Consider the following 20,109-nt stretch of genomic DNA (forward strand, 5'->3'; position numbering starts at 1 on the left):
TCTAGTCTGGCCTCTAATTCCTTCTGCAGAAAAGGATAACTCTGAATTTCTGATGCTTCTGCCTCTGTCTCCCCAGCACTGGGATTTAGGGTGTGTGCCACGAAGCCTAACTTTATATGGGGCTAAACTCAGGATTTTGTGTGCGCTAGGCAGACACTAGAACAACAGAACAACACCCCTCGCCCGTCAGATAGTGCTTAGTTCTTGTTTCGTGCAGTTCTGGGAGCAGAACCCGAGGCTTTGTGATTGCCGGGCAAGTGTTCTGCTACTCAGTACAACCTCAGTCCCCAGCAAATATCCCTTGGTCCATCAGGACCAACAGCCATATCTGTGTCATGTCTTCTGCCTGACATCACTTCCTATAGCGACACCGCCCAGCTTGAGACCTTGGGTGAGTCCCTGGTTTCCCCTTATTTATAGTGAGAGATGAAAATGCTCACGACCCACAGGGCTGTTTCACACAATTCTTAGAAAGATGGAGTCAACTCTGTTTATGCCAGTTCACCATGTGATACGCACGAGAGTAATCACGAGTCCTGCTGGATTCCCCAGCAGTCTCCGCTCCCCCTACCCCCACGCAATGAACAAGAGGCACCAGGATACTGCATCCATGGAAGGTAAATCAAGGCTTTAATTGTGTTGGAAGACCCTGCTGAGGGCCAGAGGCTGCCTCATGACCAGCTCTGGGACCACCACTCTCATAACAGAGAGCAGGGGTTGGGTGTGTGGGTCAGAGCCACACACCCAACGGTGCAGGCCATGGGGGTCCTTCTTGTGGGACCCTGGTCCCAGAGCAATAGCACTCACTACACCCATAGCCAGCAGACTTCATTACGTAAAGGAAGTCAAGGGCAGCCTGTTCCTCAGACTACGGAGAGCTCTTCACGAAAGACCTGTGGCGTCAGGCAAGGGCAAACTCAAACTAGCAGCCTCCCTCGAGGAGGTTTTTTCCTTCCTGCTCCCAGGCAGGAACTTAGGTCCTCTTTGGGAAGATAGCTGAGGTGATCTGGCGGACATTGTTCCAAGTGCACTTGAGGTGTCAGCAGGGTCCGAAGATATCAGGAGGGAGCCTAGGGCTGCCATCTAACTAGCCGCAACTCAATGGTTTCCCCATCCTGGGGTTTGTAGTCAGCAATGCCTGCAGAAAGCAACGAAGCAGAAGGGGTTAGCAGGGCAATGTTCCACCTTGACCACATCACGCGACCACCACCCTGAAGCCACAGCTGCAAGACCCACTCAGGGTTTGGTGGTGAGAAGCTGGGAGTTGTCCAGAGCCAGCCAGAGACTCAGAACCAGGTCTGGTAGGATCCCTCAGGCCACAGGCTAAGACAGCAGTGAGGGCGCCCCCAGTGGGTAGACATGGGACCAACAGCTGGATAGCAGGGATGGAAACCAGGGCAGTGCCTGCTAGGCAGGGTCAACATTTTCAAAATGGAGATGTTAGGCAAAGGGACTGGCTCCGGACGGTGTCACAAATGAGTGTCCCAGAAGCAACCCCTCAGTCCAGGAGGATACCTGGCTTCAAGTCTCACATTCTCATTGGAGAAAGGGAGAAGATATTAAAACCAGCATCCAGGCTGGGCGTGGTCAGTGGAAGATCTACTGCCTGGTAGGCCTGAGACCCTAGTTTATTCTTAGCAACAATTTGGAGGAACTAGAGAGGTTCCTTAAGAAGTCAAGTGTCATTGGGCAGTGGTGGCGCATGTCTTTAATCCCAGCACTTGGGAAGCAGAGGCAGGTGGATTTCTGAGTTCAAGGCCAGCCTGGTCTACAGACTGAGTTCTAGGACATCTAGGGCTAAACAGAAACTCTGTCTCGAAAAACAAAATAACAAAACAAAACAAGACAAGTCAGGTGTCCAAGGGACAATTCCAATCGCTGACTCATTTTTGCTTGGTGGGGACAGTGGCTATCAGGGTCTGGCTATGTAGACCTGGCTAGCAACAAACTCACAGCAATCCTCCTATAGTCTTCTGAAGTCTGCATCACCAAGGGAGATTTCCTCTAAATGCACATGCTTTGGTATGAATGTCTGCGTCCCCCAAATCCACTGACCCCACAGTGACAGCATTAGAAGGTGACTGGGAGGCGAGTAAGTTAAGAAGTGGATGGTGAGGACACACCAGAAATCACAGGAGGCTGCGACATGAGGGTTATGAGTTCAAGGCCAATCTGGGCTACATGCGCAAAAAAAAAAAAAATTAAAATTAAAAAATTAAAAAAAGTTAAAAAAAAAACCTTCATTAAAAAAAAAAAAGAAATTAAAGTGTGTAAATAGGTCATTAGTGATTGTACATTAGGATTTTACATCCTGGAATGATCACTTTTGAGATATATCACGTTTGAGTGGGCTAAATAAGATATATTATATAATATTAGTTTTACCAATGAGGAAACATTTACACATCGACCTGACATTTTATATCTGTTGGATAGTATTGACAGAATATTATTCCATTTTGAAATGAAAACAAGCATTGTACATATTTCTTGTAGTTATAAGAATATGTATCAAAAGTAAAAAAGACTTGAGCTGGAGAGATGGTCCTGTGGCTCTCTTCCAAGAGGACCTGAGTTTAGTTCCCAGCAACCACGGAAGTGGCCCACAATCATCTGTGATACGGTCTGGTGCCCCCTTCTGGCATACAAGTGTACATGCAGGTAGAGCACTCACTGACAGTAAATAATAAATCTATAATAATAATAATAACAACAACATCAACAACAATAATAATAATAATATTTTTCAGAAAAAATCTCTTTTAAAATTTAGAACTTAATTTCTGGGTATTGAAATGCAAGCTTTCTAGCCGGGTGTTGGTGGTGCACATCTTTAATCCCAGCACTTAGGAGGCAGAGGCAGGCGGATTTCTGAGTTCGAGGCCAGCCTGGTCTACAGAGTAAGTTCCAGGACAGCCAGGGCTACACAGAGAAACCCTGTCTCAAAAAAAACCAAAAAAAACCAAAAAAAAAAAAAAAAGAAAGAAACAAAAAAGAAAAAAAGAAAGAAAGAAAGAAAAGAAATGCAAGCGTTCATTCTTTCCTATGTCTTGGACCCTCCACAACAACTTCCATAAAAACTCTAAGGATTCAGTTAAATATTTTGGATCCAACTTTGAGCATGATTGGTTTTCTGACGCTGTAGCCCAGCAGGCTCAAGGGAAGGGCCGGGCTGGCTCAGTGCAGCCTGGCTCAGCTAAGAGGCGTATCCAGGGCAGCTGGCTACAGACTCACCTTGCAGCAGGGGGGTGTCAGGGGCTCGGAGGAGCTGCCAGTATTCTCGGTCCCCAGCTTCTTTCCCTAGTACAGATGTAAGGTAGGGGCCTGATAAGGAGGCCTGGGTCTCATACCTAGAAAACAGAAAAGCAGCTGCTAGCCGGGCAGTGGTGGCGCATGCCTGTAATCCCAGCACTCTGGGAGGCAGAGGCAGGTGGATTTCTGAGTTCGAGGCCAGCCTGGTATACAGAGAGAGTTCCAGGACAGCCAGGGCTACACAGAGAAACCCTGTCTCGAAAAAAAACAAAACAACAAAAACAAACAGAAAAGTAGCTGCTGTACCCAAGGAGGAAAGTGGGGCCACCCACAGCAGCCAATCCTGCCTCTCTCAGGCACTTCTGTGCTGCTCAGTTTGGAACAACTTGAAACAAGCTAGAGACACCTGGGAAGAGAGGTCATTGCCATCAGGTTGGCCAGGGGACATGTCCTTGGGACATTGTTTTGATTGATGATTGACTGAGTATGGGCAGCATCCACCCCCTCTGCCAGTCTCCCCCAACCCCCAAGGGCTTACCGGGTCCTTGGTTTGATCCAAAGTATCAACTATGGTAGCACACACCCCTGATCTCAGGGCTAGATGGTTGAGATGACCCTCAGCTACACAGCAAGGTAAAAAAGGGGGAACTCAGGGTGTGGCTTAGCGGTAGACCGTTGCCGCTGCGCGTAAAGTTTGACCTCCAGTGGCAAAAGTGACACAAGTGCCAGAAAGCTACTTTGGTGATTTAGACAAAGAGAAAGGCCAAGCACCCCTTTACGCCTTCAGAAGTTTGGTTCAAGGCCCCAGACAGATAACTAAAATCCAGGAATGTGCACATCTGTCACCTGTGGCATGCGCCACCACTGCCCTGCCATGGACAACCTTTATTCTGAGGCCCTGCACAGCTGCTCTGAGCCACTTTTCTCCACATCTGTCTGTCTGCTGTGAAATCCGGGGCCTCCCATGTGGTCTCTGTCTGGCCCTTGAGCTCATCTGAGGCAGCCCTCTACTCTAACAGAGGAGCGTCTCAGATCGACATCCAAAGTGGCCACAGAGGCCCTTAAAGACCTGACTAAAAAGCCTGGAATTCTATCTTTTCTGCATTTTGATTCAGTATCCAAACACGGATACTGGGAGGAGGAGGGAGAAGGGGAAGGAGGAGAAAAAAGGGAGGAAGGGAGGGAGGGAGGAAGGGAGGGAGGAAAGGAGGGAGGAAGGAAGGAAAGAAGGAAGGAACTTTAAACAGGGTAAACACGTTAGTGCCTCTAAGTGACATTATGGAAGTGACTTAGGATCAGCCTGGTGCTATTTCAGGGCTGAACGTTCAAGGCCAGCCTGGGATCATAGTGAGACACAGATGATTAATCTTGATTATTATCTTACTGGGATTTAGAGTCACCATGGAAGCAGATTTCTGGGTATGTTTGGGGAGGGGGATTTCTAGATTAGCTTAATTAAAGGAAGAAAGGCCCACTCCAAATCCAAGTGATCCCATCGCATGGGATGGGAAGGAAAGCTGCCTGTGAACGGACGGACGGGGGCTCTCAGGGACCATCACTGAGCTTTCCCAGCTAAGATCTCCGACACCTCGTCCCACCTGGGTGATCTGTCTCACCGAGAACTGCGAGCTCAAACCAGCTTCTCTCAGCACTTTGCTTCCCTAAGGTCTTTGTCATAGCAATGACACACTATTGCAAACCTTGTTTGCAAATGAAAAGATAAAATCTAATAGCTCAATAGTAGAACTAACTCTCTTTTACCCGGTAAAAGGCTCTAGATTCAATCCTCCTTGGGGAGGGGGGGATATGTCATTTATCCTGGAAGTGGGGCTCTTTTGTTCCTCAAAGACAGTGGTCTTTGATCCCAACACTCAGGAGGCAGACACAGGCGGATCTCTATGAGCTTTTGAGGCCAGCCTGATCTACAGAGTGAGTTCCAGGACAGCCAGAGCTACACAGAGAAACCCTGTCTTGAAAAACAAACAAAATAGACAGTGGTGTTTGCACAGCTGTGTTCTAAGAATTCCCAGCCCAAATAACCAAACAGTCCCCAGGTTGCTCCCCCTGGAACTCTTGCTGGGAACAGAAAGCAGAGATTTCTCAAGAAGAAGCAAGAATCCAGGGGAGAGAGCAGGCTGGTAGGAAGACTCCTCTGCTCCGAGCCAGAGTCATCCCTGGGGAGGCACATCAGCCTCCACACTCGGCCAGGACCCAGAAGGAGCAGCCACTAATCTCTGCACATTCTCAGGCTTGTCAGGTCTCCAGGGACAAGTGTCTACCTTCTAAGAGTCATTAATGGCACGAGTTGATCAAGGTTATTTGATACAATTCATCTTTCTGGAGTTCTCACCGCATACCAAGCATTAAACCTACCCAAAACATGCCCACCAGTGATCACAGTGGCCCTATGAAGAGAAGGAATATCTCATGCCCTCACTTAATAACTGTCTGGGCTCACTAGCCTGGGCTTGTAGGGGAGTGCACGGAGAATGAGGAACTGGGGTTCTAAGTCTGGGTCTCTCTCTCTCTCTCTCTCTTTTTTTTTTTTTTAGGTTTTTGGCTTTTGGTTTTTTGAGACAAGGTTTCTCTATATAGCCCTGGCTGTCCTGGAACTCACTCTGTAGAACAGGCTGGCCTCCAACTCAGAAATCTGCCTGCCTCTGCCTCCCAAGTGCTGGAATTAAAGGCCAAGTTTGGGTCTCTTGCTGACAGTGGTAGTCCATAGCTCCCACCACAGGCCCAAAACACCACAGGCCCAAAACACAGGCCAGAAGGGAGTGGAGAAGATAGACATAGAACTAAACCAGAACTCCTTCCAAGAAACTCCTCTGTTCCCCATCCTTCCTGTGATACCATTTCAAGCATGGCGGCCTGAGGGGAAGTGAGGGCTAGGATGGGGGATGGGGAGCCTCACGTGAATCCTCTGATATCTTGCGCCATCTTCAGGACATCTTCCAAGGAGGACCCAGCAAAGACAAAAATTGTTTGTTCGTATGGTGGCTGGACACTGGAAACCTTCAATGTGACGCTGATGATTTCTGAGATGTGGGCAGGTTCCTCAACAGCTGGCACCAACATGACTATGCCAGGAAGAAGGGAAGAGGCAGCTGTCATGAGGATTGGGATGCGAGTCCCCCTTTCTTCCTACGGACACCTTGCCCAAGTGTCCATGGCCTTTCCTCAAAATAGCTCAGTCAAAGGCATGAGCGGTGACCCGCTGGGCGAGCGTGAGGACAAGAAGCCTGGCTCTCATGCCAGCCTCCTCGGTCCTCAGCCTCCATGTCCTCCCGCAGCCCCAGCCTGAGCTCCTTGCTGGTGTCCCTGCGTCTTGCCTCTCTCCTGTCTGACACACTGCTCTCAGAGGACCCTTTCTGCATTTGTTCAAGTCGCATCCTGGTCACCTCTAACAGACGCATCTTCTGTGTCTGCATTTATCTGCTGTGCCTGTTGTTCTCCCAGACCCACTCTCTCCCAGGATGCCCCTGCATCACTGGGCTCTGTGCCTCTGCTTCGGTCCTTTCTGCTCCTTTGCCCTCTCCTCCCATTTCCTGACAAGGCCTTGGGCATCAACACTAACCAAATGTGTCTCTCCACCCAGAGTCACCCACTCATCTGTGATGATCTCACTTTTCAACCTGACTGGATGTAGAATCAACTAACAAGCATGTCTCTGGGTACTCGGGAGATGGATTTTCTTGGCCAGATTATTCAAAACAGTATTATTTACACCTCTGTAAATGGGGGTGGCACCTTCCAGTGGCAGATCAGACAAAAGGACGCGGAAGAAGGAACCTGCTCCTTGGCTGCTTGCCCTCGCTCTCACTATCTATCCCTTTATCTGCCCTGTTTACAGCATTCCTTTGCTGATATTAAAACCAAATTCTTCCCACTTCCAATGTAGACAGAAGGCTAGCAGTTCTAGAATCTTTCAGGCCTTCTGCGTCACACTGGGACTGCGGGAGACACCCAGCTTCACAGATAAACTGATTCTCTGCCTCTCCAGAGTGAGGGAGCCACTCTTGAACTTTCTGTACCATATAGTGTGTGCCAATCCAATAAATCATCCTATCAATGCTGCTCCTTTAGAGGACCGTGGTTAATACACTCCTCCATCCATTCACTCAAACATTTCCACAGTGGGTACCACACAGTGGGTACCACCCAGAGCACTTATTTGGGGCCTGTGTCCACACCATGAGCATCAGAAGGCTGTGGCCTCATTTTAGCTGCTGTGTCCTGTGCAGACCCACAGCTGGCTTAGCAAAGGATAACTGACTGGTCACCCATCACTGGGACCCACAGAGCGTAGCTTATCACACAGGAGACAGAAAGGGCTCAGCTACCCCTGGGCGCCTGGCAGTCTGGGAAGATAAGATCCAAGTAGGTCTTGTGGTTCAGGATGGGTAGCAGCTGGGAAATCATCAGAGGATTCTGGAAGGCCCCATCCTGGAGGCTGAGCAGCAGGGATGCCCCTGCCTTGACGCATGCCGTGCCCAGCCCTACCCCAGATGCAGGAGAGGCCATCAACATCTGTGAGGAAGAGAAGGTCGTACGTCAGCAACTGGGAAGGAACTGGGTCCTTCAGCCTCTAACCGGCCCTTCTGCCACTGACCTGTTGATTGGTCATGGCTTCAGAGTCTCTTTCCTACCTGTAGTGCCAGTGGGGTGCTGTAGATATTCCCAAAGTAGCCCTCAGGGGCCTGGGCCTTCAGGATCTTCTCTCGCACTGTCTCAATAGCCATGGTGATCCGTGGACTCAGATCAGAGTTGAAATTGAATCGCTCCAGACAGGTGAAGGCCAAGCCGGCCATGGCTTCTGTGTCTGGGGGATAGGACCTAGTATGAACTAGAGAGCTTGGGATTTGGGGGGTTCAGGATCATATATGGTACCAATCCAGGTGGTTTGCCTAGGACTTCCCTGGTCTGAACACTGGACACACTGAGCCCCAGAAAACCTCTCAGACCTAGACAAACTGTTGGTCACTGAGTAATTTGAGAGCAAAAGGTTAGATGGACAGACTGAAGAAGGTTCCAAGAGGATGGATTCTACAGTCCTTCTTCCTAAACCAGGATGCACATTGAGATGACAGAGGGAGCTTTATTTTGTTGATTAATTAATTCATATTGGTTTTGTAGTGTTGCGTTTAGGACCCCAGGCATGCTAGGTGCTTGTCACTGGGCTTCATCTCCAGCCCCCTTGGGGGGTCTGACACCAACAGCTGCCTTATCTACCCTCAGGCAGTCTGATTTAATTGATAAAGGGAGATGTCAGGCCTGGGAATTTTTTTTTTTTCAAGACAGGGTTTCTCTGTATAGCCCTGGCTGTCCTGGAGCTCGCTCTGTAGACCAGTCTGGCCTCGAACTCAGAAATCCACCTGCCTCTGCCTCCCAAGTGTTGGGATTAAAGGAGTGCACCACCACCGCCTGGCAGGGAATTTTTAAGATCTCCTCTTCCCTGTAGGTAACATTAATGTGTCCACTTCGTTTCTCTACAATCTCTGAGACAAGTCTCTCACTGACAGAGGTCCTGGTGCCCTTTTCTCTCTGAGCAATCATCCACCAATCACCCCTCCATTCTGCCCACCCTACAAGAGGCCTTATTCACTCACAGAAGCCCCGGCCTAGCAGAGACCTTGAATCGTAATAATTAAAAAAAAAATGGATCTGGCGGCCCAAGGTCATATGGTGAGAAATCGGATCAAAATCCAGGTATCAGAATCCCCAGGTTACATGGTTCCAAGTGTGTGCTAAGACCTCTGCTCGTACAGCACCTTTCACTGAGATGCTGCTGGGAGGTCGTTTTAAAGGAGAGGCCTGACTGCTGGGGGAGGCGGGATGATGACCTGCAGTGAGCCTGTGATGGAGCTGTGGTTAAGATGCAAGTCCAGTCTCAAAGCTGGCTCACGGTCCCCACCATTTCACTTCTAAGGGATCTGACGAGGAGATGTCCCAAGGAAAGGTGAGCATAGGGGCCCCTGGGGCTGGCGGAGGCTAGGTTTTGTCCACTCACCCACAGAGAGGTGGCCCTGGTAGGTAAAGAAGTCATGCTCAACAGCATACAGGAGCTTGCCCACGACGCTGTCATGGACCCGCTTCTGGTGAACACACAGTGCCAGGATGCTGAGGCTATACTGGTAATAGCTGGTGTGGGGGTGGCCTTCATGATTGTGTCCTGGGATTAGAAAGGCAAGGAGTAGAGAGACATGTCAGGCTTGAAGGCTTCCCTTTCAGTCTCTTCCTAGCAAGAAGCTCCACAGCTCACAAAACCCCAGGCCGCCCAGCTGAGGTCCCAGTGTATGCCAGGTTCTGTGTTTGCAGGTCAGAATAGGAGATGGTGGCTCAACACACACTCAAGGGACAGCAAAAGTGTAACAGAAATGTGGCCAGAGGTCCCCAAAGCCAATAACAGAAGTCTTTACATAGCTGGGAAACTGAGACAGGATTCTTCACGGAAGTCACTCTGTGGGGCATATATGCATATCTAGGCTTGTCTGTGAAGGTCTTTGTGCCTGACGCACAAGCAAGCAATGCCTACAAAGTGTAAGAGGGCAGCCAGGCTGGACCCGAGAATTATGAATGGAAGAGTGGGGGAGGGGGGCTGCCAGAATGAAGAACAGGTTTATACTGAAAAGCCCTGCTTCAGGTGGGCATTAGGTCCAAGTCAGGAGGCTGGAAAGTTGACAGAGGCTAAGGAGTAGGCGGAGAGGAGGCTGTACGGTGTCCCAGAGGTGGAAAATCGCTCAGTCTTCCTGCCTGAGCATCCCAGCAGCTTGTGCATGGGGTATGGGAAAGCTTGGGTCAAGTGGGGCAACTGAGTCCAGCCTGAACCTCTAGGTAGACCCGATGTGGACAAAGAGGGAGTTAGAAGAGGTCTGGAAAGAAACCCCAAAGTTCTGATTCCCACCAAGAACCTCATTTCACAAGAACAACTATGAGTCTGAGGCCTACCTCAAAACTACAAAGGATAAAACCATTGGATGAGCCCTCTTAGATGTTCCTAGCCACTCAGATGGTGTTCTCCTTACCAATGGCCTTCTTCTCATCCTCCAAGAACCACTTGAGCTGTGAGATCATCCTGTCACCCTTTCGGCTCCCAAAGAACTCGCAGTTGGCCCTGAGAGCAAGCAGGTAGAGGGCCAGGCTGCCCCCAGAGAGCTTGGTCTGGCAACCACTGCTATCATCGCCGGAGGTGGACCTAGGACGAGGCAGGACAAGAGCGCCTTTATGAGAAAGTGCTCTCTTGAGAAGGTGCTCTCTTGAGAAGGTGCTCCTTTGATAAACTGGGCTTGGCCCACACTGAGGTCACAAAGTGGAATTAGCAGTCAGCTGTGCTGGTATGCGATGCATACCACAGATTCTTAAAAAGAAGAAAGGTGAGATAACTCAGGGATAAAACATAAGGGTGCCTACATTCAGATCACACTGTTTGACCCACAGTTTGGCCATGAACTCTCTCCTTTATTTTCGCTCCCTTCCCTGCATTCTTGAGAAGGAATGGAGTGGCGAAGGTACTTCAGGGCTTTTCTCGTGTGTGTGTGTGTGTGTGTGTGTGTGTGTGTGTGTGTGTTGGTTTTTGGTTTTTGGATTTTGGTTTTTGAGACAGGATTTATCTGTGTAGCCCAAGATGTCCTGGAACTCGATCTGCAGACCAGGCTGGCCTTGAACTCACAGAGATCCGCCTGCCTCTACCTCCCAAGAGCTGGCTTTAAAGGTGTACACCACTACGCCTAGTGATCGATGGCTTTTTTCTTATTCTTCGCCTCTTGTTCAAACCCCAGAGCAGGCCTCTCTTTAATGGCCACTCTTTGGAGAAGAAGCACAGAAATATGCAGCTTCTAGACTCTACATGAAAGAACACAGCTGTGAATTAGCAGTGTCTGTCTATAGTACAAGAGTAAGTACAAGAGTACTTCAGAAAGAGTTAGATACTGCTTCTTTGTATCAATACACAATCATGTTTGGTTATGAATTAGTAATGTCTGCCTTAGGTACCAGTGGAGAGCACAGAAAGAGTTAGGTGCTGCTCTGGGGCTCATGAATTAATTTTTGCTTCAGACACAAATGGGGAACACAGGAAGACTTAGGTGCTGCTTCAGCAATCAGGAACGCCACCTCAGGACAAAGGGCACGTGTCAGCATCTCTGATCTAGTACACTCTGCAGACAGAGAAAGGCTCAGAGAAGAGAAACTATGCCTAGAGTTTGTCAAAAAGTCATGAAATACCCCAATTAGAATCCAGTCTCCTATCTCTTATAGCATGGATCAAGTCATGGGGAAGGACAAGAGAATAGTAATACCGCAGGAGGCACTGCTGGTAATGGAGTTTGAGGCTGTGGAGGTAGAGGTCCTCCTTGGTCCCAGCCTGCATGCTGGAAAGTCGCAGGCCAACGAAGATGCCAGGGTTCAACTGCTCTGAGGAAAGTCGATCCATCCAAGGCAGGAGGCGCTGGCCCAGCCTCTCGACCAGCTGGCTGTCTATCCGTGGAATTACTGAGAAAAGAAAATGGTGTGAGAGAGACCACGGAGCTATGCCATTGGCGAACAACTCTTCTGACTGCCTTACTAGGCAAAACCTTCCCCAGGGAATAAGGGTTTCTATTCCCATTACCGCCCAGCCCACGGCCCGCCTGGAGACATGCCCTCTATGGTGCAAGGCAGCAGGTAAAAAGGAAAGCGGGGAGCCGGGCAGGGTGCGCACGCCTTTAATCCCAGCACTTGGGAGGCAGAGGCAGGCGGATTTCTGAGTTTGAGGCCAGCCTGGTCTACAGAGTGAGTTCCAGGGCAGCCAGGGCTATACAGAGAAACCCTGTTTCAAAAAAAACGAAAAAGAAAAAAAAAGAAAAGAAAAGGAAAACAAAGAAAAGGAAAGCAGGCATCTCCTACTAGGAATTGAGAGTGGGCCAAGGAGAGGTGATGGACTAAGACCAAAGGATGTTGTTGCCAGGCAACCACCCTACCTATTAGGAGTGACTGGAGACCAAGCCCAGCAGTAAGGCCAGGCAGCTGTCTCTTTTGCCTCTCTCACCAGCCCTGTGGTGTAGATAGATTATTTTTGTTGTTGTTTTGCACAGAAAAGGAAATAGAAGTTCAAAGTCAGGGTAGGTCTTAAATGATGCCGAGGAGCCAAGACTGTGTCAAACTGCTGCCCCTCCCCTTGCGTTTGGCACACTCATGAATGTATTCTACTGATTGTTCAAAGCCCCAGCCCTCATGCAGGGAATGTTCCACATCGAAGGTCACATGTTGTAGGCTGCCGACTGGTTCTCCCAGCCGCCCGAGGAAATTCCTCCACACGAACCTTAAAAGACCACTTTTTCTGTCATCCCTATTTTAGTTAAAAGGGTCTGACCCTGGGGGACCAGCTACTAACACCCTGTCAGGACTTGGGATTCACCTGCAATGTGTAAGCAACACACTGACAGATGCCCTGGAAGCAGAAAGCTCAGGGGAGTCACCAATCCCAGTTGATGGCTGACCCCCTTCCTTGGGAAGGGACCATGCTCAGACTGGGGAAGAGTAGATTGTCTTAGAGTCACTGTGGACTTTCTGGCCCACTTACTGACTCTCAGTCATCACCCACTCCAGTTGTCTAATGGACCTATGTCCCAGCAAGCCAGAAAGTCCCTTCCTCCAGAGGAATAAGAAGATGGTCTGCCACAGGGCTCTTGGCCTACTTTCTTGGACTTCCTGGCCTGAGGACCAAGGTCCCTTGATCATAGCCTCACCTCTCTAAATGCTTTTACAGAAGTCATAGGTATCTACCGATGTAAGGGGGCCATTCACAAGTATGAACTCTAAATGACTGTTGGCTCTATGGGCTAGGCCAGGGCACCTGGCTGGCTCCTCATGAAATGTTCATTCTGACAGCCAAGCTGGACATGCATGGTGGCACAGGCCTGCAGTCTCAGCGCCTGAGGGGCTAAGGCTGGAATCCATCATAATGAGACCCTGCAGGGAAGACTAACTTTTGGGATATCTGTCTCTATTTTTCCAGAGTTCTGTCAGTATCTTTGAGGTCCTCTGCTGTGGCTCTCTATCTGACTGGCCCTGGAGGACATTTTACTATTTAAGCAGGGTCTCCGGATTGCAGGCTGGCCTCAAACTCAGTACGTCCTTGAGGACGACCTTAGAATCCTGGTCTTCCTGCCTCTACCCCCCACACATCGGGGTGACAGGTGTAAGCCACCACACCTGGATTATACAATGCTGTAGACTCAACCTAGGGCTTTGTTCATAGTAGGCAGGCACTCTCCCAACTAAGCTCTAGCTCAGCAATAGAACTCTGATCTTCTGCTTTTCCTTGAAATTAGTAAGGGAGCCCAGAGACCCCAACCCAGGCTCTGACCTACAACCAGAGTCAGGGAAGCACTCGAGCTAGTCAACAGGGCTTTAGGCAAGGTTGCTGTGATGGCTAATCTTCGTTGTCAACTTCACTACATCTGGAATCAACCAACCCCCAAGCTGCAGGGCACTTCTGTGAGGAGATTTTCTTTCTTTCTTTCTTTCTTTCTTTCTTTCTTTCTTTCTTTCTTTCTTTCTTTCTTTCTTTCTTCCTCCCTTCCTTCCTTCCTTCCTTCTTCCCTCCCGCTCTCCTTCCCTCCCTCCCCTCCTTTCTTTGAGATTTATTTATTTATTTACTTATTTACTTATTTATTTTTATATGTAAGTACACTGTAGCTGTCTTCAGACACACAAGAAAAGGGCATCAAACCCCTTCACAGATGGTTGTGAGCCACCATGTGGTTGCTGGGAATTGAACTCAGGACCTCTGGAAGAGCAGTCAGTGCCTTTGAGTACTAATGAGCCATCTCTCCAGCCTGAGGCATTTTCTTAATGACATTACAATTCAAAGACACACTCTAAATCTGGCCCAAACTTTTGGATGGCAGCCCAGGTAAGGAAAGGAGGAAACTTTGCCTTTTGCCTGCTCTCCCTCACTCTCACTGGCAAGTGCATCTGCTCTATTGCTGTGGCGGGTATTAAGTCTACTGTCTTCATGGTTCCAATATACACTGAAGACCATCCGCTTCCCAGGAATCCTCCAAGACTCCAGCATCAAATTGAGTCTTCAGAGATAACCAGCCCCACAGACTGAATAACTACGGGATTCTCAGTCTTTTTCCATCAAGAGACAACCATGCTGGGTTACCACAACCACACCCTGTAAGCCAGTGTTTCAAAATACACACTCATCAGTTCTGCTAGCAGTGGTCCTCAACCTGTGGGTCTCAACCCCTTGGCAGACCTCTATCTCCAAAAATATTTACATTACGATTCATAACAGTAGCAAAATTATACTTAGGAAGCAGAGGCAAAAATAATTTGACAGTTGGGGGGGGGGTCACCACAACATGAGGAACTGTGTTAAAGGGTTGCACCATTAGGAAAGTTGTGAACCACTACACTACAGTACCCTAACACAGCTCCATCTCACACACATACACACACACACACACACACACACACACACACACGCACGCGCACACACACACACACACACACACACACGCACGCACGCGCACACACACACACACACACACACACTCGTGCACTAGGGCATCCTGTGCTTAGAGTTGTCCAGCTCTCTCACCGAGGACTGACTGACTGACTGACAGGCATTCAGAAGGCCAGAGCCCTCTCTGTGTACTTTAGAGATCAGGCCTGTCCTTTTTGTTGAATACAGAGCCTTGGCAGATGACGCAAGTGTAGTGTCCTCACACCACGCCAAGGAGGAAGGAAGGAGGAACTAACAGCCTCGGCTCACTGCACAAAAGTCACAGAAATGGAACGGAACCCCAATCTCCCAAAGTTCCCATGATGGTGAAGGGAGAGCTCTTGTGTGGTCAGGCATGGGGGCTAACAGCTCAGGGCTGAAGTGGGCTCGCTCAAGGAATCCCCAAGGACTGTCTACACAGCAACCCAGGGCCCAAGGATAAGGAGCTTTAACAAGGCCAGGGAGTCTAGGTGCCTAGGAAAGATGGTGGCCTCGGGTCCCAAGCATTGAATCCAGTAAGGTTCTGTTAAAGCTGGAGCAGCTCGAGCAGCCCCTTTGGTCTCTCTGATCAGTGGCTTCTTCACTTGACACCTGTTTCTTAAGGTTGTCCCAAGTTCACCTGAGACCTGGCATGCAGGGACATGGGGGGGAGGGGAGGATGAGCCACTCCTCTGTCTTCTGCTTCCGGCCTGACCCCCGCGTGCGACTGTGCTGAACCTATAACCTAAAGGTCGCAATCATGTTTTGAGAGGTCCCTAGAATCTATAAGAGAGCTCTCGAGGACTCCAGCCCTGGGATAAATATCTGGAACAGTCAGGGAGAGCCTTCAGTACCTGGAATGTTTGCCCCCTGTCCCCTCCCTCTGGGACTTCTTCCCAAAGCCTTCTAGTCTTTGGACATCTTTACCCATCCATCTCCTTGATCCAATGGCCCCTGTGACTTTCTATTGTTGTCCCAGGGTGACTTGTTGGCACTACTCACATTAACCCAATTCGGTCCCCGTGCCTTTTGCCAGCCCCTTTCATAGAGAGAGCATAAACTCCAGGAGAGCTGAACCCAGACGTGTGTACTCCCCACCCTTTCTCCAAGCTAAACACCGGGCCTATCTCAGAGAGGCCTCTCGTGCCCCGAGTAAATGAACAAACTGCTGGATGAATTGGGGGGAAAAGGGGGAGCAGGTGTCCATTCAGCAAAGCACTAAGGTCCATTTAAAAACTGCTCTGGGAGACCTGAGGGACAGATACGTTTCTCCATCCCCCACATCCAGTTTCCAATTCCCCCAAGGGGATTGGACAAGGCAGCCATCCCTCTTTGAGTCTCCAGAGGCAACAGGGTCCACACACTGGCTGGTTACTTACCACAGAATTCAGCAAGAGCCCCGAAGACTCCAGAAAGGAGCAGCAGCGCCTTCAGGAGCTCCATGGCAGGCACAGGCGGGAGGTGGGAGACTCCTGGGTCTCGCCTTGAGGGGCTTGTCTGACTGCTACCGGTCACTTGCTTAGAAAGAGGCAGCTCCCCTGATAAATTGTCCCTCCAACAGCCGGAAGCACGCTGCTAAATCAGCAGAGACAAGGGGGGAAAGGTCTGTTATGGGGCAGAAGGCCAAAGAACAGAAGAAGGAAGGAAGGAAGGGCAGAGTGGCTTGTCCTCCAGATGGGAACAAAAAGGGACTCCGTGGGGCAACTTGAAGCCTACTTATCTGTCCCCAAAGCTTTAAAGACCCCGGAAGCAGCACAGAAAGCCTGACGCCCAGCCTATCCCAACTCTATCTGACAGTGCTTGCCGGGGTCCGCCCTGCCCCTGCTCGTACACCCGACTCTCCACCTGCACACCGCAGCCCTCTGCCCCACCACACACACCCCAGCCCTGCCTGCACACCCCCACCGTTGCTGCTCTGGCTGCAGACAGTCAGGATCAGGGTACCTACCTGCTGCACTTTCCGGGAGTCCCTGGAAAGTACTTACCCTTACTTTGACTCTCGGGACAAGAAACGGAGCGGGGAAACTGTGGTGATCACGTGACAGAGCTCTCTAGTGTCAGCTGTTCTCTGCCGCCAGCCTGCCAAGGAGGCGGGGCAGCTGCTGGACCTGGCCCAGACAAACAAGTCTCAATCAACCAGACTCAGCCCTGCCGGGGTTTCCTGGAGGCGACAGAACAAGTGAATCCAGCAAGTTGCACAACCTTTAGGAGCAGGGAGACTCAAAGGAGGAATCTAGCAGCAGCGCTGGGTGACCTTGGCTAGAGTGTTTAACCTCTCTGAGTTTCAAATTATTCGCGCTCTCTCTCTAAAATGAGAGCATTGACCAAGATCATCCTAACAGCAATTTTCCAGTTTCACTTGTGAGGATGTTGAGACCATACAATGCCTCTAATCCTCTTCAAATGAGATGTTTGTTACAATTATTTTTATCGCAAACTGCCAAAGGTCACACTTTCAAGAGAACCTATTTTTGTGCCAGGGTAATTATCGCAAGCTAAGACCCAACACAGATATATATGGACCTGGATAGCAGTTATTAATTAGCCATACTCGTTAATGTAATGCATGTGTTGTTGCTGGCCTAGGTCATGTTGTTAGGGAAACTAAAAAAGACAAAGGACTACATCAGAATTTGGGGGTCACATGTGGTGTGCACATCTCTAGCCCCAGCCACTCAGGAGACTGAAGGACAGATTGGCAGCCAGCTTGACCGACCGTGAGACCCTATCTCTTTAAAAGGAGAAAGAGAAGCTGGAAGAGGAGGGGGGTGGGAGCCAAGTGGGGTTCTTGGTGCACACCTATATCTAGAGTGTGGGAGGCTGAGGCAGGAGAATCACTCCAAGTTCCAAGCCAGACTGGGCTACTGAGACCTCATCTCAAAACTCAGGGAGACACAACATGGGGAAGGAAGGAAGGAGGGAGGGAGGGAAGGAAGGAGCAGCAATCAGCTCGGATTAAGAAGGGAAGTCTGCGTGCACGTGCATTTTGCTGGGAGAAGAGGCTACAGTGTTGTGGGTACTCACCAGAGGTGACCGCTCTAACGTGGGTTTGAGCCAATAGAAGGTCTTTATTAGCCGGACTGACTACACTGGGTGTTTGGGATCCCTGTGTAGAGAGCCTAGACTTTCTCAGGGTGAGCTTTTATGCACAATAACCTTGTCCTGGGTTGACACACTTCAGTTAACAAGAACAATTAGCCAGAAATGTTTCTACAGAAGCCAAAAAGCGAGGTGAGTACATTCAGAGACTTTCCCAGAACTGTGGACTTTGATGGATTAGGTCTTTGTTTTGGTTTTGGCAGGTGGTGCTGCCTACACGACATGCTGGGTTTTAGAGGTACTTCCATCATGGAGTCACCTGTGCTCAGGTCTGGAGCCCTGTGATAACAATGTCACTGGGAAACTATTTCTACCAAGGCCATGCACTCAGGTGTAATGTATCCTAACAACTGATCATCTTTGAGGGTCTACTACTCTTTTTTTTAACGGAGATTTCTTTTTCTTCTCCTAACATCGTAGGCTCTCAAACTTTTGCTATTGTAAAACATTTTATAAGAATGAAACTCCCCATTCTAGCCTGGGCTGCTATATAACTTTGGCCAAGGCCAGGGGCTGCAAGGAAGGAATTTCTGGACCTCACATTCCACACCTGCCTTAACTTTCCAGTTTCTAAGAAAACAGACTCTCTGGAGTCACTGAGCTGTCCAGACCTGAAGCTGACCCTCCCGCACAGCCCTGGTGGCTTCGAATCTCCATCAAAATCTCCACGGTTGACCTTTGACTCAGCTCCACCTTCCCTCTGGCCTTCAGCGACCTTTGTCTGTGAAGAGCCCACAGGGTCTGTGCGGGGACCCTCTCCTATATGAAAGGTCAGCACCCCCAGTTCTCTTGGCTAGAACAGAGCCCACTGTTAGAAATATAATCCCAAGGAGAAAAATCCACGTGTAGGCACACGCAGACCACATGAGAAGGACAGGCAGAACAAATGTGGGCCCATGCAGGTACACAGAGAACATTCATTGTGTAATAAAAATCCACGATGTTACAATCTGAGTTCACAGAAGCAGGTGGAAAAATGAGCCCATGACCGCTCCTCGGTGTGGTGGAGGAGAAGGTGTTTAGTGTAGAGATGAGGAAGCGCGCAGCCAAGGGCACCTGGAAGGGTTCAGACTGAACTAGGCCACGAGAAGAGACGAGAGGAGAGAAAAAGGAAGAGGGGGCAGAGAGAGAGAGAGGCCAAGGGCACCAAGAGAATGTGTAGCCAAAATGGCTGAGTTAGATAGGAGAAAACAGAAGAGAAGAAGCAGGGGGAGGGGAAGGGAGGCGCAGGGACTGGAGAGCTGTAGGGTAGGGGTGGGGTATGCCAGCCAGGTTCTTGTGAGCAGGGACTGAGAGAGCTTAGAGGCACCAGGGTGCCCGATAAGCACCGCAGGCATAGGGCAGGGGAGGAGCCATATGTCCCTTTTGCCAGAGACCAGGAGAATGAGTCCTTTTAGCAAGTAGGAACCATCTTAAGTCTCCGAGGGAATGCTGGCTTGTCTAAATGCCAGAGTTTGCAAAAAGGAATTTCCTGACATCTGACAACTGGAAAGGTCTGAAGGGGTGATAGAGATCAGGAGGGAACTATGGAGAGGTGGGAACCAGGAAGGAGTGGGGGGGGGGGCAGGTAAGAGAATACCAGGAGAGGGGACACATGAGGGCAGAGGACACTGACACACCCGTGTGCAAATGCCACACCCCTTTTTTAAAAACAATTTTTAAAGGTTTATTTATTTATTTATTATATGTAAGTACACTGTAGCTGTCTTCAGACACTCCAGAAGAGAGAGTCAAATCTTGTTTCAGATGGTTGTGAGCCACCATGTGGTTGCTTGGATTTGAACTCAGTACCTCAGGAAGAGCAGTCAGTGCTCTTAACCGCTGAGCCCTCTCTCCAGTCCAAATGCCACACTCCTTACTCTCTATGATAACTTAATGTTAGTAGGGGCTGGGGTGGTGGCTCAGTAGGTAGGGGGGTCGCCTAGCTTATCCACTTTATGCCTAATAAACTGGGCGTGGTAGCGCATGCTTGTGATTCAAGTGCTCCAGAAGCTGAGGCAGAAGCATTGCTGAGAGTTTGAAGCCATTCTGTGCTATCTAGGACAGCCTGGGCTATAGTTGTGAGATCTTGAAAAAAAAAAGTGTGTGTGTGTGTGTGTCCGTGTGTGTGTGTGTGTGTGTGTGTGTGTGTGTGCGTTCTTGTTGGTTTTGTTTGTTTTTGGTTTTGTTTGCTATGGTTTGGTTTTGAAGATAGGATCTCACCATGTAAATTAGGCTAGCCTTAAACTATTCATCCTCCTGCCTCCACCCTGCAGGTGCCAGGGTTACATGCACAATCAGAGCTA

At 49.6% G+C, this 20,109-nt stretch overlaps 1 protein-coding gene across 3 annotated transcripts; it reads right to left on the reverse strand.

Annotated features, from left to right (window-relative positions):
- Window positions 1-611: 611 nt before the first annotated feature.
- On the reverse strand, window positions 612-16,811 carry Tcn2 (transcobalamin 2). Of its 3 annotated transcripts, none has more exons than XM_052198656.1 (10): window positions 16,711-16,811; window positions 16,105-16,300; window positions 11,550-11,742; window positions 10,278-10,447; window positions 9,263-9,424; window positions 7,902-8,074; window positions 7,596-7,782; window positions 6,167-6,332; window positions 3,235-3,350; window positions 612-1,138 (listed from the first exon to the last, which is right to left on the reverse strand). In XM_052198656.1, the coding sequence occupies exons 2-10, from the start codon at window positions 16,166-16,168 to the stop codon at window positions 1,071-1,073; spliced, it is 1,299 nt and encodes a 432-aa protein (XP_052054616.1). In that variant the 5' UTR covers window positions 16,169-16,300; window positions 16,711-16,811; the 3' UTR covers window positions 612-1,070. The 3 variants fall into 3 exon arrangements, with proteins under 3 accessions (XP_052054616.1, XP_052054618.1, XP_052054619.1); XM_052198658.1 differs by having other exon boundaries at window positions 16,105-16,297; window positions 16,711-16,772; XM_052198659.1 differs by having other exon boundaries at window positions 16,674-16,717.
- Between the last annotated feature and the right edge of the window lie 3,298 nt (window positions 16,812-20,109).

Source organism: Apodemus sylvaticus, chromosome 11, assembly GCF_947179515.1.
Source record: "Apodemus sylvaticus chromosome 11, mApoSyl1.1, whole genome shotgun sequence".
NCBI lineage: Eukaryota > Metazoa > Chordata > Mammalia > Rodentia > Muridae > Apodemus > Apodemus sylvaticus.